General features: G+C 44.4%; 1 protein-coding gene across 3 annotated transcripts; it reads right to left on the minus strand.

Moving 5' to 3' along the window:
* Positions 1-7,293: 7,293 nt before the first annotated feature.
* On the minus strand, positions 7,294-24,400 carry E2F8 (E2F transcription factor 8). 3 transcript variants are annotated; one of them, XM_059709128.1, is made up of 13 exons: positions 24,158-24,400; positions 22,805-22,932; positions 20,797-21,075; positions 20,274-20,430; positions 18,297-18,611; positions 17,955-18,116; positions 16,118-16,255; positions 14,081-14,284; positions 13,677-13,764; positions 12,899-13,430; positions 9,547-9,679; positions 8,439-8,833; positions 7,294-8,061 (listed from the first exon to the last, which is right to left on the minus strand). In XM_059709128.1, exons 2-13 carry the CDS (start codon positions 22,817-22,819, stop codon positions 7,879-7,881), a joined length of 2,601 nt encoding a protein of 866 aa, XP_059565111.1. In that variant the 5' UTR covers positions 22,820-22,932; positions 24,158-24,400; the 3' UTR covers positions 7,294-7,878. The 3 variants fall into 3 exon arrangements, with proteins under 3 accessions (XP_059565111.1, XP_059565110.1, XP_059565112.1); XM_059709127.1 differs by having other exon boundaries at positions 24,146-24,400; XM_059709129.1 differs by lacking the exon at positions 24,158-24,400 and adding an exon at positions 23,193-23,673.
* Between the last annotated feature and the right edge of the window lie 1,136 nt (positions 24,401-25,536).

The following is a 25,536-nucleotide window of genomic DNA, read 5'->3' on the forward strand; positions in this document are numbered from 1 at the left end:
TGGCCAGGGTTGTTTCGGCCTCACCGGGGCCGTCCCAACCTCACCGGGGCCATCCTGATCTCACCAGGGCCATTTCAACCTCACCAGGGCCATCCTGACCTCACCGGGGTCGTCTTGACCTCACCGGGGCCGTCTCCACCTCCCTGAGGCCATTCCGACTTCACTGGGGCCGTTTTAACCTCACCGGGGCTTTTCCGACTTCACCGGGGCCGTTTCAACCTCACCGGGGCCGTCCCGACCTCAGTGGGGCCGTTTCAACCTCACCGGGGCCGTCCCGACCTCACCGGGGCCGTTTGAACCTCACCGGGGCCGCTTCAACCTCACCGGGGCTGTCCCGACCTCACTGGGGCTGTTTCAACCTCACCGGAGCTGTTTTAACCTCACCGGGGCCATCCCGACCTCACCAGGCCTGCACCCTCTTGCTGTCCAGAAGCCCTCAGGGAATGTTCAACTGACGACCTAGGCCCGCTCCTCACTGGAGCGGGCCTAAGCCGTAAGTCGGACATCCTTAGTGCTACCATGGATGCGGGAGAGTCTCCCATCATCGCCGCTGCGCTCACCAGCCGTGAGCCCGACTTCTGGCTGAATGGTGCTCCCCCTGTGGGAGCACACTGACCACCTGGGGGCAGCTCTTGCATTGAGCATCTGCCCCCTAGTGGTTAGTGTGTGTAATAGCGACCGGTCATTCCACCATTCGGTCAATTTGCATATTCGGCTTTTATTATATAGGATATCCCATTCATAAAGCTACTTGTTAGTGAGGTGCCAGTTTGCTCACTTCCTTCAAATGTCTACCTGAAGCTCTCGATCACTTAGGTCATCTCAAATATTGTAACAGAGCAGCAAAAAGAAAATTGAGAACTGGTAGAAAAAGCCAAGATATTAAAACCAACAGGAGAATAAATGGACTCACAACCTGTAAGATTAGTTTTGTGGAAATTACAACTTCTTGCAATAATAACAGCAGCAGGTTCTAAATCTGCTTTATGTGGTGTTAGCCAGGAGGAATGCCATGGAGGCTCAAGTCTGAGGATTAGTGGTTTCATTAAGAGCCTCCTTTCCTCTGTAGGATTAGCCCTTTCCATATATTTGACAAAATTCTTTTGGTTGAGTACAGGCTCTGCTTATGTGCTACGAATTACTAGTGAGTTTAAATTTACCTGTCATAAAAGTTTATTTCTAAGGGACCTCAGAAATTATTTGAGCTCATTCTATAATGATCGAAGAAGAAACCAGTGCCTTATTTAGGGGTCAGAACTAGGATGAGGAGCCAGACTTTGACTTCCGGGCCATGCATTTTCTAGCTGAGCTGAGCCAGGTGGGATCTGGGATGCAGGGTCTCCTGGCCTGGTCACTGAGCTGGGTCAGATAGCTGTAGTGGAATGTGGCTGAGTTCCATGCAATACATTTGTAAAGGGCACTTGGACTTAAAAAGGTTTTAGCCCCTGGGTTTGCGGCTATTAAAATATCGGCAACCAAAATGGCCCCTAGTTTATAAAGTTCGAACTAGCTGACTCATCCTATTCCCTGGGCACTGGGTGGTAGATAGCCCCTGGCCACCACCGAAATCCCCCCACCCCATTTCTTTTCAAAAGTGCCACATGGTATTGTATAGTCAGGGTTTAATCAGGGAAGCAGACCATGATGAGTTATGCATAGGGGTTTTGTTTGTTTGTTTGTTTGGTTCTGTTTTGTTAATCCTCACCCAAGGATATTTTTCCATTGATTTCCAGGGAGAGTGGAAGGGAGAGGTAGAGACAGAGACAGAGAAACATCAGTGTGAGAGAGACACATTGATTGGTTGCCTCCCACACATGCCCCAACTAGGGCCAGGCATCGAGCCTGCAACTGAGGCATATGCCCTTGACCGGAATCAAACCTGGGACCCTTCAGTCCTTGGGCTGATGCTCTATATTCACTGAACCAAACCCGCTAGAGCAATAAGGGATTTCTTATAGAAATGAGACCTTGTGTAATTGATTGTAGGAGGAGCTGTGGAAGTGAAAGTTTGGAAGGCTGAGTTGGAGAATCAGAGCTGTCGCCAACCAGTCAATCCAAAAGGCTAAGCATTCTTCTTTTTGGCTAAGTCAAAAGCACAGCCACACACGAAGGGTTTTTTGTGTGAAAGGTCGTTCTGGCTTAAATGAGTTGAGTGTAATTCACTGTAGGCAGCCAGCCTGAAATAGAAATAGCGGTCCCGCCTTGGGAGTAATGCTCCCAAAGCTCTGTTCTCATTAGTCATGAACAGTCTGGAGTCAGCCTGTTTCACCCCATTCTGAAAACACGTGACTGCTGCCATGTGATGAAGCTCTGGCGTGCGGTGTTCTGGAACGGGCTTTGTCACTAGACATACGACAAGTACATGCTGGCTTTGCACACATACTGTGTGACTGTGACATGCTCCTTATGCCCCTTGTAAAACGGGGCCACTAGTAACCATCTCATAGTATTGTTTTGAAGTAGATATAATGAGGTGCTCAATAAAAATTATTCTTTTCATACCTCAAGGCTCACCCTTTTCCCTAATAGATCTAGGATTCGTCCTGTTTCTCAGGATATCTCCATGTAGAAATGCTCTTATTGTCTGAGTGTTGGATTTTGATAATGAATACAGGTGTATAATTTATATTCAGCATTCCTGGCATCTCATCAGGTCCCAGATTCCAATGGTCAACAAGTTTGGATTCCTGTGGACAATGAGAAAGACCACTGATGGGCAAGGAAAACACCTGGGAAGAAGCTCGTTGCTTTCACCACACAGGGGAGAAACAGAGCGTTTCTTAAGTAGTTACAACGGTTAACTTGGAATGGTGTATAGAAGCAAGGGTGGTGCCTGTAGTTCCCCTGGAATCCTGCAGTTTTCCTAGGTCAGGACACAAGAGATTAATCATGAGAGTGGAGGGAAGAGGAAAGTTGAAGCTGATAAAAAAGAAGTTGGAGACAGCCCTAGCCAGTTTGGCTCAGTGGATAGAGCATCAGCCCATGGACTGAAGGTTCCCGGGTTTGATTCTGGTCAAGCGCATGTACCTCAGTTGCAGGCTTGATCCCTGGCCCTGGTCAGGGAGCGGGTGGGAGGCAACCAATTGATGTGTACGTTTCTCTCCTCTCTCCCATTCTCTCTAAACAAATCAATGGAAAAATATCCTTGGGTAAGGATAACAAACACACAAAAAGTTGGAGACAAAGAACCATAGAATCAGAACTTGAAAAATACAATATTCTAGAGCCATTCATTTCAGGAGGATATACACCTACACATTTAATAGCCCCCAAGTCATGACTCTGTCATAGGTGGCTTAAATTGTTTGTTGAATTTAACAAAACAGTAGTGCTCATGTTTTTCTTAAACATGAAGAAAAAGTTAAATTATATTCAAGGAACTCTATTTAGGAATCTGGGGAACTTATTTTATCATTTTAGAAAGATTTTAATCAATAGTCTCTAAAATAAAAATGTTTTCATTTAAGATAAACTTCTAGAAGATTCATACAGAGAATCTTTTATTGTCTAAAGTAGGGTAACAGGCATGATTTTTGCATAAAACAGTGCAGAGCATAGGGTAATAATTGAATAAATATTTTAAAAATAGAATTCAGTATTTACAGGACAAACCAGACTCTGAGCCTAACTCATGAACTCTGGAAGATTCTCTTGCAGCCTTTCAAAATGCAGTTAATTACTTGACTATTGGAGGACACTGATAATATATTCACTACCTATATTTTTCTGTGAATTGTTGACAATCATGACAAGTCCACATTTAGTTACTTATCCGACTGAGTAAGTAATTGACCTGAATGCATAGGAAATTGAGATGTAAAACCACTTCTTTAAAAGTTAAATAAAAGGTTATACTTTTTTTAAACATATAATAGTGACATGTTTCCTTCCAGCTTATCTCCTATTTTAGGCCCTCAAGATTAGAAAACTACCAAGTGATGATATACTGTAAAGAATCTACAGTCCACCCATAGTCTTCTATATTATTAATAGGATTGCTCAGACAGCTTATCTGCTTAAGTTTTGGAAATCTCCTTATCCTTTATCTGTAGGAACACTAATCACTTGAAAAGGACAAGGCTGAGGAAACATGTTTTAAAGCTGGATTTAAAATATATATACATATATGTGTGTGTGTGTGTGTGTGTGTGTGTGTGTGTGTGTGTGTGTATTTTCATCAAATTCTATTGCTCTAGTTTCCTAGATTCCTTGTGCCTTTTATTTCAACTATTTCCCTTCCAGGTATTTTAAATGGCACTTTGCATTCATTTGAACATAGGTGAGTTGCTTGCATTTTCTGGTGAGATAAGCATATCTGAAGACTTTTTCTATTCACTTGTTGGCTGTATTTCTCCAGGACCAGGGAACAGAGAACTAACTGGTATGGGAATTGGGAAGCTTTGGCTTTGGGTTTCCCTCTGTGATTTGTAAGAGTCCTTTGGTTACTAGGCTCACAAATGATTGGCAACTTCAATCAAAGGAAATTTATTGGAAGGATACAAAGGCCCACAGAATGGGTAGAGGGCTGAAAATCAGGTTTGAACGTGGGAAAGTGCCAAGGCCTTTCCAGAGGCTGGGAACCAGGAACCCAAGCAACAAACTTTCAGGGGAACTGAAAAAGGTGAGATCATTGCTAGGATGAAATGAAACATCAGATTTCAGGGAAGTTGACCTAGCCTGGATGGCAAGCCCACCGTTGCTATAGAGATGAGGGACCTCCAGTTACAGCCCACTGTAATTCCTTAACTGGAAATCAGAAGGCAGTTTGAAGACAGAAATTGCATATCAGGCAATTAACTTTGTCCAATACTGTGTTATGTGGCATCTTTAAAGTTGCTTCCAGCTTTAAAAATGGGCAGTGCTTCTCCCATGAAAGCCTTTGGAGTTACCACGTCCCCTTGATGTCTACATCTATGAATGCCTATGAAAGCAATGAACAATAATAAGACAAACTGGAAGAAGACAGTTATGAGCACCAGTGTGTTGTGTTAGTTCTCTATTGCTGCTTAACAGCATTACCACAAACTTAGCATCTTAAAGCAGCACACATTAATTAAATCACAGTTCCCATACACCAAGAGTCCGGGGACAGCTTAGCTGGGTTCTCTGCTTAGGATCTCATCAGGCTGCAGTGAAGGTGTAAGTTAGGGTTGTGGTCTCATCTGAGGCCCGACTGAAGAACCACTGGCAAGCTCACTCAGGCTGCTGGCAAAATTCATTTCCTTGTAGCTCTAGGTAGGACTGAGGATTTCAGTTTTTTTCTGGTTGTTGGCTGCAGGCTGCCCTCAGCTCAGAGGCTGCATACAGTTCCTTGCTATGTTGGGTTCCACAACATGGCTACTTGGATTCCTCAAAGCCAGCAAGGGAGAGGCTCCAGCAATACAGGCACTACAATCTTATGGAAGCACATAATTGTGTGTATGTAATCATGCCATCCCATCACCTTTACCGTGTCTATTGGTTAGAAGGGATTCATAGGTCGCACATAGGTCCCACATATACTGTAGGGGAGAGGGTTGCACAGCGACATGAATACCAGGAGGTAGGTGTTGGAGCAAACCCATGAATCTGTCAGAGTGGCATAACTGAGTGGGATAATCCCCAGAGCTGCTGTGGAGCCTAACATACCTCTTTCTGTGCATCTGGTTTCCCTAAATGTCAATCCTGGGGAGGTATTTCTTGTGGAAAACTGATGAGGGGACCAAACAACACCCAGGCCTCCAATCGCTCCAGCTCAGCTATAGGGGAGCGGAGGGATGTAAACAGCTTCTAGCTGGTGTTTCCCTCAAAGTTGTCTGGGCACAGTTGAATCTCATAGCCTCCACTGAACTATATCTTTTGTCTGTATTTACCATTTGGTAATTTTTTTTTGTTTTTATTGCATGAAAATCCTTTCATTTATTCACACGTATATATTGTCTCCCTCAACTATACAGGGGTGGGCAAAAATAGGTTTACAGTTGTGAGTACAAGAAAGTTTATTTTTATTTTTTTCAATAAATCTTTATTGTCCAGATTATTACAGATGTTCTTTTTTCCCCCCATACTCCCCTCCACCCAGTTCCCACCCCACCCTATGCCCTTACCCCCCGCCACTGTCCTCATCCATAGGTGTAAGATTTTTGTCCAATCTCTTCCTGCACCTCTCACAGCCCCTGAAAGTTTATTCTTATATTATTGTTATGACAACTGTAAACCTACTTTTACCTACCCCTTGCATTTTATAAACAAACATCTAAAGGCAGGAGCCATTTCTTCTATCAGGAACCATTCACATGTCCTTCAAGTAGTGTAAAAGGCAGAGGCACTTTGGAATAGTTCATATTGGTTATCTAGTTGTATGAAGGAAGAGGGGATAATGTGAAAATCTCTCCCCTTTTAGCTGTATTTGGTTATGTAAAAAAATATATATACATATATATTATACATATATAATATATATTTGAAAGGGGTGACCTTACAAATGCTCAGATTATCCTGATACAATGCATTTGGTTTCTACCAGAGTTGCTAGGCTTGCATATGGAGGCAGGCGGGTAATGGATAAAGAGGGCCATAGACATGGTTGAGTGTGACTCTGGACTTATTGCTTTAATTTCTGAGAGCCTCAGTGACCTCACAGTCCTAGCTCATAGAGGGAGTAGCTTTGAAAAAGAAATAGCACAGTGCCCGGCATACAGTAAACATGTGGGAAATACATATGATGATCCTTAAGACCTGACCTGGGAGGGCACATGTCAGTTCTCAAGGTGCAGTTTGTCCCATAACAAGGAAGGGCAAGGAGATGCACACTCAGCACATTGTAACTCATGTTTTCTCTTGGAGCTCAAGGGATTTGGTGTAGAGCTTTGAGTGTGGAGGAAATCAGAAACTGCTGCTTTCCACTTCCTGGAGCTGGGTCATTTGGAAAGTGTGGTAAGAGGACTGTATTGCAGCCCCTCCTCTGTAGACAGCAGGCCTGGAGTAGATGCTGGTGGTGTCAGGGCAGGGTAGCAAGCACCCCAGATCCCCCTTTCATTTCTAACCTCCCCGGGTAGGAAGGAAAGCACATGAGACTTAGCTTGGTGACCTTGACCAAACAACAGCATCTCCGAAGCCATTTCACTTCTGTAAAAATGGAGCCAATGGAAGATCAAACGAGAGGCAAAATCTAGGAACATGTGGTAAACTTTGCGTTTCTAAGGGAACCCAGGAGGAATGATGCTCCACACCAAGAATTTGCCCTTGAGGTCAGTTAGATAAATTTTCATTTTCTTCCCATAGTGCCCTAATTGGTCAAATGAAAATGTTAAATACATTTTAGAAAAGTTTTAATTTCAACAATTTATGATTAAAAATACATTTATAAATAATTTTTCCATAGACTTGATTGAGGATTGTTGCAAATTTTACAAAAAGACAGACTGCAACAAAAACAGATTAAAGTTACAAAAAATATAGCTATAGTTCTATTTAAAAATACATTATACATCACAGCTTTTTCTTTGTGCAAAGTTTAAGAGAATGCTGTGTTAGGCATGTCACATATTCACTCAAAGGAAAGTAAACTTTAATAGTTACTTTGCATAATGGTATAGGCACAGGTGAAATAATTCATTCTTTTCCCCTAGAAGTTAATATACCTTAGTTCAACATTTTACTTTTATTTTTTAGGATTAATGATGAATTTAGCTTAATACAATATATATATATATATATATATATATATATATATATATATATATATATATATGAATAAAAATAAGTGTTTTTTTTGAAATTAAGTAAACCCCCAACGTATTTACAGTATTTTCAGGGAATGTGTTCTCCAAACCAGTCTGAGTACATTTTCTCTATTAAAGAACTCTTTAGAAAATTAAGTGAAGCCAAATTTGTCAATTAATGGACATCCTCCGTTGACACTTCCAGTTTTCGCTGTGGGACAAAGAGAGTTCCTATGGAGGTTTTATTAGCACCATCAAAATCCATGCAGGGTGAGCCCGTCGATTTCATTGGTCCACCTGGGGTACGGAAGAAACTTTCAGCCACTAATTGTGACCCTTTGGGTGTTACTGGAACAGGCTGATTGGAAAGAGAGGAATGGAATAAAGAAGTCAAACCCACACCACAGACAGGTATGCTCTAACTCTAGCAGCCTTATGAGACTGGACTAGAAGGCCATGTCACACATGGGAGCCCAGCATACTTTGAAATCGGCTAGGTAAGCCTGGATGAGTTTTCCATTCTCAGCTATTTTTGTTAAGGCAAGAAAAAAAGCTCACAGTAACACAATAATATGCATTATTTGCACACTTTTTCCAGGCTTGGAGAACAGGCAGGCCTTCAGGCTCCTCACTCCCCCATCCTTTCCCTCTCCAAAGAAGAAAAGCAAAAGCAAGTCTGACATTTGGGACTTAATAACCCCAGGGAAAAAATAAGTTAAATGGAAATACTCTCACCTGCTGTGCCCCTATCATAGCAAGGGACTGTCCATTCGGTTGGTTCTGGCCCAGGACTGGAGAGTTATACCGGGTGGCCCTTCCTTGCTGAGTGCCTGCATGTTCTGGTACGACACTAACAGCCTCTATTCTTGGGGACATGGGAAGAGTTGCGGGCCCGGAGCTGGCAGACACCTGCACACTGGGGGAGATGAGCCCCAAGTGCTGCAGGGTGAAGTTTACAATGGCTGAGCTTGGGTTCTGGACAGGAATGGGGTGGCTCGAACTGAGAGCCGGGCTGTTCCCTACAGGTATGGCTGCCACGGAAGTTGGTGAGACCATTAGCTTCAAAGGTGTTACATGAAAAGAGGGAAAATTAACAGCAGTGAGTTCAGATGATGTCACTGGAATAACACCTGGGAAGAAAAGGAGGGAAAATATCTTAAAAGCACAGGCATTTGTCCAAGAAGTTTACAAGGTTTAAGTGAACTTGAGACTGACCCATCTATAAAACCCTAATATGCAAATAGACTTAAGGGTGGAACAACTGAACCGGTTGCTATGACATGCGCTGACCACCAAGGGGGGCACACGCAGAGCATGGTGGGCATCAGCTGCAGCAGGATGGTGGAGTAGGTGAGCGGGGGTGCCAGGCCAAGGTGGGACATTGGTCGCTGTCATCGGGGTGAGCCTCTGGTGGTTACTGAAAATTCTTTGCTCCTGCATGCCGCGGTCTCGCCCGGTGCTTGCACCCGCTGCCGGCCCTGATTGCCCCTGAGGGCTTCTCCACCACCCCCTGCTCCTGAGGGGTGATTGGGGCAGCAGCCACCCCTCGCACCCACTGGTGGTGCCAGCCCTGCTCACACCCACTGCTGGCACCAGCCCCAATTGCTCTGTGCTGCCAGAGGGTGCGGCGCCATCAACACGTGAGAGCAGCAGAGGCGGGAGTGGGGCTGCCAGCAGACAAGGGACTGGGGGCTAAAACGGGAGGGGCCGGGCGGGGTGCGGGAAATGGGCCAAGGCCCGTCCCTGTGCCCACTACAGCCTTATGGCCCATAGTTCCTTTCAAGGTGCATGAATTCGTGCACTGGGCCCCTCGTGTTTGAATAAATGCTTGATGCACACTCACCTGCGATCGGGGAGCTGTAGATCCTGTGGTTTGGGGAAAGTGTACCTGAGTTTTCTTTACTAGACAAAAGGGACTCTGCCCCCAGGGATGAGCACTGGGCGAGAGGGATTAGATATCCTGATGGGAACAGTGTCTAGAAAACAAAGAGGAAGGGTTTATTTTAAACACAAATACTGGAAGAAAAATGGCCCTGTGCCTCTTCCAGGACTAATATACCTTGGTGGTTGTCTCATTAGACTGATGCTTTCAAACAGTGGGGCTACAGGCAGGACAGCTATACAGCTCCCTGAAGACAATATCCCTCCCTTCCATTCTAACACTGGATATTTTTTCCATTGATTTTAAAGACTGGAAGGGAGGCAGGGGAAGGAGAGAGAGAAACATTGTTGTGAGAGAGACATATTGATTGGTTGCCTCCTGCATGAGCCTTAACAAGGGCTGGGGATCAAACCTGCAACCCAGGTATAGGTCCTTGACCAGGAATTGAATCCGTGACCCTTCAGTGTGCAGGCTGGTGATCTAACCATTGAGCCCACCAGCCAGGGCACAAACCATGTGTTTCTTAAATGCCCTCTGTGGCCTTAAGTGCCATAACGCTACCATTGAGTCTGCTTAGAGTAGGATTCACCCAGCAGATCCCCTTCACACTGACATTCTAATTCCTGCCTGGTATGGTATGATGTGGTGCTAACCGTGGGAACCAAATTAATGCAGTTAGACACCATAGTGGTACTGTTATGTTATTATGGATTGTTCTTGAATTACATCGAATGGTATTTTCCAAAGAGTATTCTGAGGTACCCTAGTTTCAGGGGATGCAAGCAGGCACTGCTTGAATCATGCTCACATATGTTTTGGAACTGCTGAATTCAACAAAGGAAAATGGTGTTTTAATTAGAGAATTTCTTTAATAGTGCATGTATTGTAAATCTCCAAGGGGGGGCCTCCAGCCTGTAGCATTTCCCAGGCTATCTGGCAACTAAATTTTTGGTAGTATTAGAATTCAGAGAAAACACATTTTAAGAAATGTTGACTTAGAGAAGGGGGTTGCCAAATCATGGGCCAAAAGCCAGCCTCCTGTCTGTTTTTGTAAGTAAAATTGCATCGGAACACAGCCATGCCCATTCATTTATGCATTGTCTGTAGCTGCTTTCCTATTTTCTTTTTACCATGGCAGAGTGGAATAGGTACAACGGAGACATATGGTCTACAAAGTCAAAAATATTTACTATCTTGTCCTTTACAGAATGATGTTTACTGACCCCTGACTTAGAACAAAGGAATTATACATCTACAGATTAGTTTCTAATACTTTAGGTTCTAATGATTATCAAGAAAACATGCTTATACTATTACAAACTAAAGAGCATGGCACTAGAATTCAAAAACTAAGGTACAAAAAGAGAACGGATTAATTCACCTGAGAGACTCAACTGCCATGCAGCAAAAGCTTTAGGCAATAACATTACAGACCAATGGAAATGGCCAAAGTGTTAGGCTGTGTGCATCCTCCCCGTGCCTGCTAGATCACTGTACCTGAGCAAACAGAGAAAGCCCAAGAAGCCTGCTTCAGTCTTACCCTGAGCAGGACTGGCAATAGCTAAAAGCAGCTCTTATAAACGGGTGTGTGTGTGTGTGTGTGTGTGTGTGTGTGTGTGTGTGTGTCCTTTTATCTTCCTCCAGATCTTCCTTCTGGACATTGTTAAAACAACAGTCTACACTTTGATCTAGCTGTTAATAGGTCCTGTCTTTTCCTTGGGAACCAGTCAGTTCAGAACCCACAATGCTAAAAGTGGACCACAAACTTTAAAATTTAGTTTCTTAGCTGCTTGGCACTGTTCATTCTCTTTACTGGTAGGTTCCTTGAAAGGGATAGCAATTTTTAACCAGTGAAAATAGGGATTTTACAAATTCTCTTTGCTATTTTGCTATTGTTAATCATGCTTTCGTGGTACAAGTTGCTGGTTTAATTCTTTCAAGTCTTTAGCAAAACCTGTAGTACTCCATTAATAGTTAGTTTTCAGTTTTCTGCAAACTACATTCATCATGACATCTTTTAGCCTACCATGCCAATTCCCTTTTTGAAAAAAAAAAAAAGAATTATTAAGTGAGCAGGATGAATGAATTTGACATATTTCAACTTGCATGTTATGATCTCATCTAGCTTACATTAGCCCTCTTACCCCCTCTTCCTATTACACATTCTATTTTATTTTCACTGTAGTTCTTATTATTTACTGATATGTTTGTGTTATTTGTACACTGTCTTCTCTCCACCTTCAGAAATGTAGAATCTTAGTAAATGTTTGCTGAATGAATTAACACACAAATTAATACATTTTCTTTGTTCTGCTCAGTTCATGCTAAAAAGAAATGGTCAAAATGAAGTCAGAGATGAAAAAAGAAGCAGGGGGACATGGAAAATCTATCCACTGAAAACCCTAATCCTGAATATAACCATCACCAAAAGGTGCTGGGTTTGGTTTGGTTTGGACCACAGCACAGTGTTTTATACCCAGTAGATGATCGGGAAACACTGGTGGAACAAATTCATTATAGATGTGGGAAAACAAGATGTAGAGAAATAAAATAACGCAAGTTAGCAGCAGGGACAGAATGAGAGATTAACTTCTGCTTCCACATTGAGTGGTGCTCATTCTGTGATCATGTCTTTCACATATAATTGTCCTAAGGGAGGAAAATGAGATAATGTATGTAAAAGTGCCTAATCTTTCTGACATCCAATAAATGTTAATTCCTTCTTGAACTAAACTCCACCTAGGGAAAAAATGATCTGGAACATCACAATCCCTAGAAACCAGTATGTCAAATATACTTACAAGTTAAGATTTTTCTACTTACACAAAATAGAAATTTTGGTTTACATTTTAGAAAGTAAAAACAGGGGGAACAATTTATCTTCTAGGCAACAGGTGCCAGTTACATGACATCGAACAAACATTAGGCACTGACTCAGAAAGTAGGAGTCACTGGAACCCCACGTATCCATCCATTCATTGGGGGTTACATCTGCTTATAAATTATTTAAGACTTTCATGACAGGTGTTTGCATTCCAGTGTGTGGTGGAGAAATGGACTTAAGGACAACCACCCGTGGTGCTTTAAAAAAACAGCAAATAATCCCTTCCTCCAAAGGCTAAAAATGTCCCTGCCATCGTCCCAGCCAGGGGATTAGCTGTCTGGGGCTTTGTTTGCATTACGGATGCTAAGGAACAGTTCCTTGTCTTCTGAGAGACTGCTCTTTGCTCTGGCAGATTTCACAAGCCACCAAATTCTCCTCTAATCAATTGGGAAGTCCCTAATACTTTGCACATTGCAAGGGTCTACTTACCGCGGAGACATTTTCAAATCCTTTTAGGTTCTCTTTAAATTTCTTTTTGGAACCACTGTCTTCGAGCATGCTTGCCCTCTTTGAGCCTCTCTCTCCAGCAGGTTCTGTGTCTTGGTTCTGTGCACCATGTCTCTCTGGCATGGGCAACAGGCTTCCGGGCCTGATGGAGACATTGGGCTTGGTGGCATCATTGGCTGCTTTCTCAGTGGTGGCATCAGTGCAGTCTTTTGATCTCGTAGCTTCAGAAGAGGGGTTAGGGCAGACTGTCGGGCTCAGACCTTGGGGCAGTGTCATAGTGTGGGTTTGGGCAGGCTGCAAGTAGATGGCATAGGACGGGCCCGAAGGGGCTTGAGGTAGGATCACGGGCACCGCCGATGACAATGGGCTGGGGAACAGAGGGACCACCCCCAGGGGCTGGATGAGGGGTGGTGCCTGGAGCTCCAGCTCAGCATTCACGGAGGAGTCCAGAGGGGCCACTGGTTTGCAGGGCCCAGATCTCACCAGCTGTGGTTTTGCTTTCTTTCTGGGTTCACTAAAAGACAAGATTTAAAACATGACATAAACACATTTTCTCTAAAATGTTCTACCACTTTAGATTGCCCCAGGTTGAAAGCCTTGCTTTTATGAAACCAGCAGATAGTTTCTGTAATATTTTGCTATGAGTTTCAGAAAAGACCGTCTCCCCAGTTTCCAAGGCTAGTGCCTTTTCTTACATAAAGTAAGTAATCCAATGGTGCAACTAAGTCATTCATCTCACCTACCTTGATTGTCAACCTACCTTGATTGCTCTTCTAACTGCATTTTGCAGATTGCTGCGAGCTGAGCCATTTTACTTGGAAAAGGTGCAGAATTCTGAGAACTCTCAGCTGGTAAAATAGAAAGAAGGGGGGTGGGTATTGGTCGAAGTGAAAGAATAAATGCTCACGCAGATGACAGGTCACTGAAGCCCAAGGAACACAAAAAATGCATCTCCCCGCAAAGCACACAGCAGTTAAATGAAAAACCCCACAAACTACTTATCCTTTAATAATTAGAGTCTAATTCATGCATAAGTTAGGCTTCAAGGGGGGTTAAGCATATGGATATGGAAACAATTCTCCTACAAGTCCCATAGGGATCTAAAAAAAAATCAGATAATAAGGAATTCTTCTGAGCAGAGCCCTGACATGATTGAAAACACACCTTTGCTGGTCTTGATAGGGCTACTTGGAGCAGAATTGATCTTTCTCCGGTCACTTTCTATGCTCTTTACCAGTTTGATAAGAGATGGGTGCCGCGTAAAGTTTGGCTTCCTGTGTGTGGAAAAGAGGTTTTTGGCACAGTTCTCTTTTGAAGGCTGCCTCACTTCCACGTCTGAGGTGGAGAAAGAAATGACGGGGTTCACACCTGAAAGAGAAAAGGGTGGGGTGTTAAAACGTGGGCGACTCTTCCTCTTGGGATGTAAAGTCAAAGCAGGTCTAACATGATAGTAGGAATTAAGTGGCAGCAGTTGTAGATCACCAATCACATGCCAGACACTGTTATGGGCTTTTATCTAAACAAAACTTTGTTTATCCTAATAAATAAATTCTGAGATAAGATTTCATACTTAGCATTTCGAAAACCCATTGTAACTTATAACCAGTGGTGTGCTATGGCATAATTATCAGGGTTTTTTTTTTCCTTATTGATATATAAAGAATTGTGCATCTTATAATCAGTGGTCTTTTATTTTTTCAATCCTCACCCCAGGATGTTTTTCACTGATTCTAGAGAGGAAGGGAGAGGGAGAGAGAAACACTGATGGGTTGCCTCCCACATGTGCCCCAGCTGGGGATTGAACCCACAACCTGGGTATGTGCCCTGACTGGGAATTGAACCCACGACCCTTCGGCGTATGAGAGGATGGCCCAAGCCACTGAGCAACATTGGCCAGAGCATCAGTGGAGTCTTAATCTGATGAAATACGGTGACCCTCACTGCTATGGACTGAATATGTGTGCCCCCGCCACCCACCCAATTCATATGTCAAAACGTAATGCTCAATATAATATTAGGAAGCGGGGCCTGTGGGAGGTGCTAAGGTCATGAGGGCAGAGCCTTCTTGAACAGGATTAGAACTCACGGAGCTCCTCTTCCCTCACGTGAGCTTACAATGAAAACTTTGATTTTGGACTTCCAAAACTGTGAGAAACAAATTTCTGTTGTTTATAAGCCACTCAGTCCATGGTATTGTTATAGCAGCCTGAACACACTAAGTAAGACACTCTCAACAACTCCACGAGGGAGGTACTTCTCAGGAAATGCACCCCCATTTCAGACCTTAACCAACTGAGGCATGGTCTCTCAGCTGGTGGAATGTGGGACTCCACCAGGGTGGCCCCAGAGCCTGCACTCCACATCCCTGCGCCAAAGGACCTCTCTCTGAGATTACATCCCACCTCACAGTAACCTCACAACGGCGCCACGGTTCTCCCCATTTTGCAGGTGAGGAAATGCAGCCTTGGAGGAGTAACGTGCCTAAGGCCACACAGCTACTAAGTGGCAGAGCTGATACTGGACACTAAGTCTCCCTCTGCCTCCACAGCCCATGTTCTTGCCACTTTCTAACACTTCTGTGCGGGAGCTTTGATGGAATGCAGTGTCAGAATCCCAGAGTTGAAACGGAGACTAGGATACTGACCCCGGAACGAATTCATTTCATATTCTCCATGTGGACAGGCTCTGTCATGGTCACTGAGAAGCATAAGAACGATAGCCATAGTATCTTATGTTTTGTGGTGCTTTCAACTTTTCCAAATCCTTTCCCATACAGATTCTACCTCCTGGGCCCGTGCGGGAGGTGGTTATAAACCTTAGGTTGATGATGGAGCTAGTAGCCAGACCAGGGGTCCTCAAACTAGGGCCCGCGGGCCACATGCAAATACAAATATTGTATTTGTTCCCGTTTTGTTTTTTTACTTCAAAATAAGATATGTGCAGTGTGCATAGGAATTTGTTCATAGTTTTTTTTAAATTATAGTCTGGCCCTCCAACGGTCTGAGGGACAGTGAACTGGCGCCCTGTTTAAAAAGTTTGAGGACCCCTGAGCCAGACCTTCCTTATTGCACTCATCTTCTCATTTATCCTGTATATGTTCTTCCCATGTGGAGTGTGGTAGGCAGGGGGAGGGAGAACAATCTCTAAATATGTGTTAATTCAAAACAATGAAGCAAGGAATTTAAGAAAGCAGATACATACCACTGGGGTTAGGACTGATTTCTGGGCCTGTCCATTTAAAAGCTGGTTTTCGGCCTCTTTCTTCAGTGACATGAACTTTCTTGATGAGATCCAGGCTACTCAGAACATTAGCTATATCATACAACCTCCTAATTTTTGCTGGGGAGAAAAAAATTCATATACACCACTTAATAGAATAACGAAAGATCAAAGGACTTTGCTTCTTAAGGATTTCATATATTCAAAGAGCCATTCGATCCTAACCGGCAATGTTAGGCAGAGAAAATATGATTCTTTTAAAGTTAGCCTAGTGATACTGCTTTAGTTAAAACAAAAAAGTAGTTTTAAATATTGAAAAGACTAAGTGACTGCTGGTACTGAATTGTGAAGTGACAAAAGCGTGTGTTGAAAAAGGAAAACTGACTGAATGAGATCACCCTGTCAGGAACATGTCACAGCTTTTCTGATAAAAAGTCACCATTACTGGGCCATCTTCTAATGAGGATTCAGAAGAATTTTATGAACAAAAGAAATAAAGCATTAATGATAAATGCATTGCTTCCCTGCTTGTGAGAGTTTATAACAATAGACTGATTTAATATCATAAATGTGGAAAGTTCCATAGCTCATCAAAATTTGTAAATGGTAAGACTGTCCTTATGTAATATGCAAAGACTAGATTTATTAATTCTACAGATCTTATATATCTGAATGAGTTTTGTGAGAGATAGTCTGCTTTTACCTCCAGCTTGGTAGTACAAAATTATAATTGAGCCCCTTCTTCCTAGCCACGCCAGAGATTCTGAGTTCCCTGGGGAATTCAGCAAATTACACACCTGCAGTTCCTGGAAAGGTTTCTAAGACTGTGACTAACCAGGGAAACGGAGAGCTGAAAACTGGCGACTTAGAAAAGCAGGCAGCTCATTTGTAGTATCAGGACGTGTTTTCCGAAATTGCAGATCTCCCAAGCCAATTGTCAGCATTATTGCCTTTCTCTCTACTTAGTTTTATCTTGATAGAGGCACTATCAACCCACGGATGTCTGAATATACTTTCACGAGACGAGTACAGCTCCTCAGGGATGGGAAGGGGTCTGTGTGACAGCCCCCATGTGTTCCCATAGCCTCTGCTGTTGCTTGAGGTGGCTCTTCCTCACCATACAGCTGGATCCCCAAAGTGTCCCATGCTCAGGCTAGCCTCATTCCCTACTTGGTGGTTTGCTAATGCCTCCAGGCGAGATGGGCGCGCAGCACACCCCTCCCTGTCTGCTAAGCACTTTTTCCCACACCCTTTCTGCCTTCCTGGAGGTTCCTACAAAGTCTGTTATAGATGTGAGGGTAGAACTCTGTGCCAGGAATCCAATCTATAATCCTATTCCAACTTTGAGCAAATATTCCGGCCAAAACCACTCTTTTAAACTGGCAAACTGACTGTGCAGCAGGTCACTTCTGGGGACAATTTTAGAAGAGTTATTTGTACTCTGACATATGAGAGACAGTGGAAATAGCAGAGACCTGAGTTCCAGTCCCACTTTACAATTTACTGCTCATTTAAACTCCAGGCAACCACAGATTGATACTAGTAAAATGCAACAGTGCTACAGTAGCAAAGGAGGTAACTTTTAAGAAACAATTTATAAGTCAAAGTGTCAGACAAATAAGAGTAGTTATTTGCGTATCTTTTGGATCGTACACATTAGTTAAAGCAGGATGGCCATGGCTTCTGGGGAGAAGTAAAGATACAAAAGCATAATTAGAGAAGACCTGTTTATATAGCAAATATATTTGGAAATCAGTTTGTAACGGAGGTTTTATTGTTTAAGAATAGGTCCAAAAGTCCATGGAGTCATGACACTTACTTTTAAACTTGCTTTTATCCAAATCTTCCACGTGGTCCTCCCCAATTAAGATCTTGGCAGCAGTTTCTAGGCTCACTATCTGAGGCGTAGACACCAGAAACAGCATCACAAACTTCTGGCTCATCACTCTTAAAGACTTGTCTTTGCGGCTGTTTACAGAGGCTTTGAAGAAGGATGAGGATTAGAGAATTAAAAGGCATAAAGGGACAAGTGACTTCTAAAAATACCACCACCAGACCAGACAGTTGACAACTGCAGCATTTTAACGTGAAAGGCAGCAGTAGCTTTAGAGCAGTTTGCTAAGGAACCTTCTCTTAAGGCTTTTTGAATATCAGCTCTCACCTGCCCGAAATTCCACTCCAGGGAGTTCGACAAAACACATGTCTGTGTGTCCGTTTTGGTCCGTGTTTGCCTTGGTGACATGATCCTCTGTACCGCAGCTCTTACTGAAGTCAAACTCTTGTTCATATTCCTTCTTCTTGATCATCATGATCTGCTCGGCGTATTTGTTTTCCTCCCCGACGCTTTTCAAAGTCCCCAGGGTTTTGTTGAGATTATGCCGCCCGTGCCAAGTGTACCTGTTTTTGGCCAGGCGGCTCACCATGTGTAAACTCTCTAGGACATTCACGATATCGTAAATGCGTCGGCGCTCAACATCTACAAAGAATGAGCAGCTGTATGTTACTAGGGTCAGATTTTGGAATGTGTACAGAATTGAATAACTTTTTTTCTTCCGTGGTTGTCAGTAGGTTCTGGATGTTACAACTTATTTACACTCAACAAGGGTGAAGATGAAAAAGACATGTCCCTACTCTCAAAGGGTACAAATTAATTGACATGAATTAGTGGTCCCATTTATTGAGGGTCTACTATGTGCCACACGGCTTTAAGAAATTTCTAGTCTAACCGAGTGAGGTAGGTATTATCCTGCACATTTGAATGAGGAGGAAATAGAGGCTCAGGCTGGCTAAGTGGCTCACCCCAGGGCACAAAGCCAGTAAGTGGCAAAAATCAAATCTTTTATACTCCAAATCCCACGCTTTACAACCTGTTTTTTTCTGTTACCCCTCAACACACACACACACACACACACACAGACACACGGTTGTCATGATAGGTATAAGGAGCTGAGATTTCTTACTGTTCTTGGAACCTGCCAGATATGCCTGTGCCTGAAGGCCTTGGTGCTGGGCTATTCCTCTGCCTGGAATGCCTCTCCCAGATATCCTCACGGTTCCCCACCTCAGTTCTTTCAAGTCCTTGCTCAGATGTTACCTTGTCAAACTGAGGCCTGGCCTGACCTGACCGCTTACTTTAAAATTGCAAAGCACACCCCTAGCACTCCCGCTCAATCCTTTTATCGTGGTCCACGTTTTCTTATTTCCATAGCATGTATGACCTTCTAACTAACATACGTTATAATTTCTCATTATGTCCTTTGAATAGTGTCTATTGCTCCCACTAGAATGTTGATTCCATGGGAGCAGGCAGTTTTCCTTTCTGTTCACTGATGTTATCACAAGCGGCTACAACACTGCCCAGCACATAGTAGGTGATCAATAGCTGCCTGCTGAATTACAGAGTACATTCGACATAGCTACAATGATGTAGGTAAATAGATGACTATCAATGGCATATTCTTAAAACGTGAAGTAAATTAACCTTTATAAACATGTATTAGAAGATCAAAACTTTATGGTGTAATAGCTATATATTAAAATATCCTGCATATCTCTTCAAAGTTTAAGATCCTTTCAGGATTGAAAAGGTGCTCCAAATTTGCCGTAGACCTCTTCTTAGCTATAACTAGATTTAGTCTTTAAAGAAAGGAGTAAAAGGGGGCAGGGGGACACAGTAATTTTGCCAAACGCTCAGAAAACGCATTGGTCCTCAGAATAGCGTTGAGCAGCAGGGAGCGCTAAAGCCCTGCTCCTCCCCACCCAGCTGGTGCTCATCATAAACTGTGCAGACACCATTCCGCAGCCTGGCTTTTCAACCACAGAGCCAAGAGAGAAGTTTCAAGTTGTAGCTGCTTTGAAATAAGTCATAAAACAATGTTGCCTTCCTTTAAAGCTGCAGAGCTTTTGAAATGCAGTCCCAAGCAATCTCCATTGTGATTTTTTGCTTGTTTTAAGACTCACTGACATTGGAAACTATATGCCTTTATTCCTGAATTAATAGGGCTTTAGAGATTCATAATTCTCTGTGGCCTTCTTTGTGTCACTACAAACACTGTCTAGATAAGCGTGGGTCTGAAGGAGTATGTCCACGAAGTCACTTTAACTATTCACCATTTCAGTGAGCTGTTTGCATACTTACTAAGTTCCTCAGCTACTTCGTCAAGACAGATGTCGTTATTCACAGCAGGGTTGGGATAGTTAGGATATCGTGCTAAGAACTTATGACACAATAATCCTAAACTTTTCTCTTTTCGACTTGGTTGGGATTTTTCACATTCGTCTCCTGATAAGTGTTCCTACAAAGGAAGAGATAAATATGTCTCATTCTGAAATCAAGTTTGACAGATATATTAGGGGCATCTGCATTCTATGACTAACACTGGTACGAGTGCTTTGTTTCAATAGCTGCAAAATTGGGGGCTCAAGGAGAGGGGAAGTATAAGGAGTGGAGCCAGTATAAGCTGTGTGGCAGATCTAAAAGGGAAGCTTTAGCTGCAAAAGTCAAAGATTTAGAATTCCCAGTGCTATAATGGATGGAGTCCAACTCTTTCTGGTGCTTTGAAGGAGCTAATAGTCTGGGGATGGTGATGCATTATATTGCTGGCATTTCTTCAATGGCTACTCATCTCCCCCAAAATCCCTTCAGTCCTCTGCAAACCTACGTGTAAACAATCTTTGGGCTTAGGTAATCCATTTCTGTTGCTGACCAGCCCCCTTTTCTGATCTCTGTTGCGGATCTCGGGGCTCACGGCACTGATGAGCATTTTCAGGTTGGCTGTTGGTGTCCAGGGTTCTCCCTGGGAGGTTTCCTTGGGCTTGGTGGGTGTGGTTAAAGGGCCAAAGTCGGGCTGGATCTCTGCCAACACTATATTTGCTGCAGTGGATTCTTTCAGAGGTGTTTTCATCTGTCCCCTTTTATGTGGCTCAAAAAAGAGATTTTCCTGGTTTAAAACAATAATTAAATTCACTGTAAAACAGGATTTATCAGATAGCTTTTGACTTTAGAAATTATACAATAAATAGAATATTGCTACGGGAAAGAGTGCCAAAGGAGGTTGCAGAGTTGATTAAATTAGTAACGATATTGATACCTGTCCATTCTAAAAACTAAAATTCCCATTTTTTTTATTTTGCAACAAAGCATGGATTTAATTTTTTTCATATCTTGTTCTAAGGATTAAAAAAATTCAGAACTTACATATTTTTAACTTGTTATGTTGAAATAATTTTAGCTTTAGAGTTAAGTTGCAAAGATAGCATAGAGAGTTTCTATACCTTTCACTCAGCTTCCCTTAACACAAGTGAAATTTTAATAAATAAAGGTTTCTGTTGCAGAAACAATGTCCTATTCATCTGTGTATCCAGCACAATGGCTGCATGCAGTAGGTGCTCAATAAAACAGCACTGATGTAGAAGTCAGAGAGCCAGGAAGACGAGGGCAAGGGCTAGCACGTGATCAGACTTGCTGGTAAAAATCCAGTAGGGAGCAAAATCCAGAGTGCCAAAAAGTAGGATTTCTGACCAGAAAAGGCTGCCCTTAGAATATCTACCCCTTCACTTTACTGATGGAGAATCAAATTAGTTACTCAAAGTCACAAAGTTACTCTTTGGCAGTGGGGGAACTGCTACTGAGACACAAGAGGGTAAATTGACAGCAATTCAGAAATAAGACTAATGGAGACCATGTTTCTTCTACTTTTGGACACTGGGGACCTCACACATCCTTCTAATCTATTTTTAAAGAAAATGCTTGGAATGGCAATAAGCGAAAGAATAGAGAGCCTAATTCCTCAGTGACTTTAGAAACAAAGATTAATGGGACTATTTTGTATGCCTGTGACTCCTTAGGATTTATCAAGTGCTTTTCCGTTTGTATTTTCACCAAATCCTACAGTCCCATTCTGCAGAAGAGGACAGCCAGGCTTAGAGAAGCCACACCCGACATGAACCCTCAATCCAACTACGGCAGTCTTACATAAAGCCACGTAAGGGATCCAATGGGAAACCCTCCTGAGCATGTGTAGGGAGAGGTGCTCACCCAGGAAGGGATTTTTTTAAGGCCACTGTCCTTAGCCTCAGGCTATCAAAGTAACCGCCAAAACCGCCATTTTCTCAGTTGACTAATATATAAAACTTTTAGGAAATTTGCACATTTCTTTTTTTTGTTAACTTAACGCCAGTCGAGACACTCCCGCTGACAATGCTTTTGCAATTTTACAAAAATGTTTTTTTCTCTCAGAGCGTTTGCAGACCCTATAGTTAAAGAAGCTGGTGATTTAGTAAAAAATTATCTTAAAATAATATATAACATATTTACTTAAATAATAAATAAAATATATTAAAAGAGGTCCAAACTTAAATCATGTCAAATGACCTTTCTGAATTCCTTTCGTTCAAAAATTCTCAGAAATATCATAATAAACCTAACAAATTTTACTATTCTTAAAAATAACTTTTCTCTCTGCTTATCTCTTTGAGATTTAAGATTATTTTAACTCTGGGCAACTGTCTCCCTCTTCAAAAATTAAATTTCCCTTCCTTATGGATTTTTACAGAAGCCAACTAAAAGAGGATTGTAGAATTATTGAGATATTGGATATTGAAAAATTACGAGTTAAATCAGGATAATTTCTTTAAAACAAAGGATAAATACTGAAGTTAAAAAGGTACCTTTTCGTTCTCCATCCTGTAAATTTCTCATACTTTTAGAGTCTCTTAAAAAATCAAAAATCTGAAGTTCCTCCAAATATCCTGATGGTTCAAGTGGTCCAAACAATTTGATTAAAAAGTTTAATATCCTTAAAGAAAAAAGGAAATAGCAAAATTAAAGAAAAATAAAAGCGGGAGATCCACTGAAAATTCCTTCACAGACACCATAGGCTACGGAAACAAAGACTAACGAAAACTGACAATCTGCATTTCCATTTTACTCCAGACCAGAGATAGCCCCCTTGGGCAGGGAACTCCATCAAACGCCAGTAAAGTCTTCCAGCAAACGGATCCGCTGTAATGGGACTTCAAACAACCCACAGAATTCCCAGTGACAGCCCTCTCTCACCTTTAGAGAAGTCAGGCCGCTCTCGGAAGCCCTCCGAAGGGACTGGAGCAAGCTCAGGCACCCACCTAAGCCACAGGTCAGGGCTGAGACTCAGCTCGCGAGCCCAGGTTCCGCTGAACTGACACGACCCCAAGAATCTGGTTAAAAGTCTGAATTTCGATGCTAGTATTTCTCCCTTCACACACACACACACACACACACACACACACACACACACACACACACACGCATAGGCTCAGCTGTAAAGTCTTGTAAAATAGCTTGATAGGCAACTTCCAAATTCAGTTCTTAAGCTCCAAACACACTCTGGGCATTTAAAGAACGCCTTATGATTCAGGTTTTTATAAAGATTTTCCTAAAGAGGCAAAGCGCTATGTACTAGCTATTCGGAGGGCCAGCTCGCGCCACGATGTTGAACCCCACCCTGGAGGACTGCCCTTGCTCAGTAAGGTAACCAGGTACAGTCCCGCTGGCGCCACACGCTTCGCACGCAGCGCTCTTTCCCCTCCACCAGGTCAATTGCCCCCTCCCCCCCAGGCCCGGTTCGCGCGCCGCCCGCGGGGCAGTTTCCGGACAGCATCCTCGCGGTTTCCAGGGCAACGGTTGCCGACCACTCAGAGAGCTACCCGCGGGCCTGTGATTGGTTGGAGGTGCCAGGGGCGGGCCCGGACCTTCCGCCCTCGATTTAAAAATTTGGCGCGGAAAGCCGGACTGTGGCCGGCGCCGCCCCTTAGCAGCGCGGGGCTAGAGCGCGGGCAAACCCGCGCCCGGAACCTCGGCACCCCGCCCCTCCCCCTCGCTCGCCCCCTCCCCTCTGCGCGGGAGCTCAGCTCCTCCCTCCGCGGCCCCCGGCGGAGCGAGAGGCGGGAAACGGCCGCCGCTGCCGCAGCCCTTCCCAGCGCTCTCCCCGTGCCCGGTCGGCCGGGCGCTGCTCCCCTCGGCGTCCCGCTGACCTGTCAGTTCACCTCACGGTTGGAGCGGGCGGAATCTGAGCGGGGACTCCTCCGCACCTCTTCCCCACTCAGGCTCCAGAGCCCCGCGAGTTGGGCCGTCAGTCGGTCCTTGTGCCGCGCCGAGGTGGGTGCCAGAAGGCAACGCCGGAACCGGGACTGGCAGGCCGGCGGGAGAGCAGAGGTAGCGTGACCGTCCAGGAGCAGTCAAGCCCCCGATTTGAAATTAACCCGCTCCCCGCGCGAGCCCATCCCGCGGACAGGGCGGGCCGCTCCCCTCCCCCACGCCCACTCTTCCCGGCCCCGGACATCGCGCGCCAATCCGAGCCTCCAGATCCGAACCGGCCGCGAATCACCGTCCAGGCGCCGCCCTCCGGTCCCGCCTCTACGACGGTGTTGGGGGAAAAGTTCAGCAACTTTTTTTTTCCTTTTAATTTGCAAGCACCCCCTCCCCTGACTCAGAGTTGGGGAATGAAGTTTGGCCCTGCAGGGGCCATCGGACGGGGACGCGCGCGCTCTGCGATCCCCTGCCCAGCCCCAGATCCATTCCCCTGCCTTCGGACCCCAGGCGGGACCATTCCCCCTGCCATCCCTGGCATGCATTATTGTGCCTTTCGCCATCTGCCCCATGCCCCGAAAAGAAATTGGTGTATGGAGGGGGAGGCTTGGCCAACGGGGGCCGAACTCGATGGGCGCGGGGTGTTGGCCGAGCCGTGAGAACTCAGGTGTGTGAAGAGGAGGGTTAGGGTTGAACACCCGCCAGGCTTGCTGGGCGTCCGCCGTTCCCGCTCCTGGTCTCCCACCCGCTCCTCCCTTTCCCCTCCCTGTCGTCTTCCCTCTTTTCCCTGTTTCCCAGCCTCGGGAAACTTCAACATGAAATATTATATAGTTCTAGATTGATAGTAGGACTGGGAGACGCTGTAGTCCCCCACGCTGCATTTTGCAGACGGGGAAACCGGAGCCCGGCGGCAGCGCGCCTTGTCTGCGCCCTAGTTGTCCTGCTCCTGTTATTTGCCCTAAAACGTTTCCCCTTTTGTGGGGATCTGCGTTGGAGTTCCGGGACCGCTCGTATTGCCCAACCACACCTAGATCAGGGCGCCCGTCTCTCGGCTGTTGGGTGCGAGGGCTTCCTCCTTTCTTGTAATCTCGTGTGTCAACTACAGCAAGTCCTGGGCTACCATTCCCCGGTCCCATCTCCTACTTTGTGTCTATGAATCACCCGGTGCTGACTTGCGGCGCGGGACATTTTTACATTCCCGGATGCGATATAAGGGCCTGGATACTGTGATACTGAGGCTGCGGTCACCGTGCTACAGCCACCGGCCGCAGGCCCAGAGGTTGGGTGACAAGCAGTGGCTCTTCCCCCAGCAGAACTCGACCTCAGTGCGCAGGGT

The sequence above is a fragment of the Myotis daubentonii genome, chromosome 9, assembly GCF_963259705.1.
Source record: "Myotis daubentonii chromosome 9, mMyoDau2.1, whole genome shotgun sequence".
Lineage (NCBI taxonomy): Eukaryota > Metazoa > Chordata > Mammalia > Chiroptera > Vespertilionidae > Myotis > Myotis daubentonii.

Bases quoted from the DNA above. Each gene is read 5' to 3' on its own strand.
- E2F8 (XM_059709128.1), bottom strand. The intron at 18,117-18,296 runs GTGAGAGCTGAT...CCTTCTTCAAAG, and splicing joins TGGAGTGGAATTTCGGGCAG to CCTCTGTAAACAGCCGCAAA. The intron at 16,256-17,954 runs GTAAGTGTCATG...TTTTCTCCCCAG, and splicing joins GGATAAAAGCAAGTTTAAAA to CAAAAATTAGGAGGTTGTAT.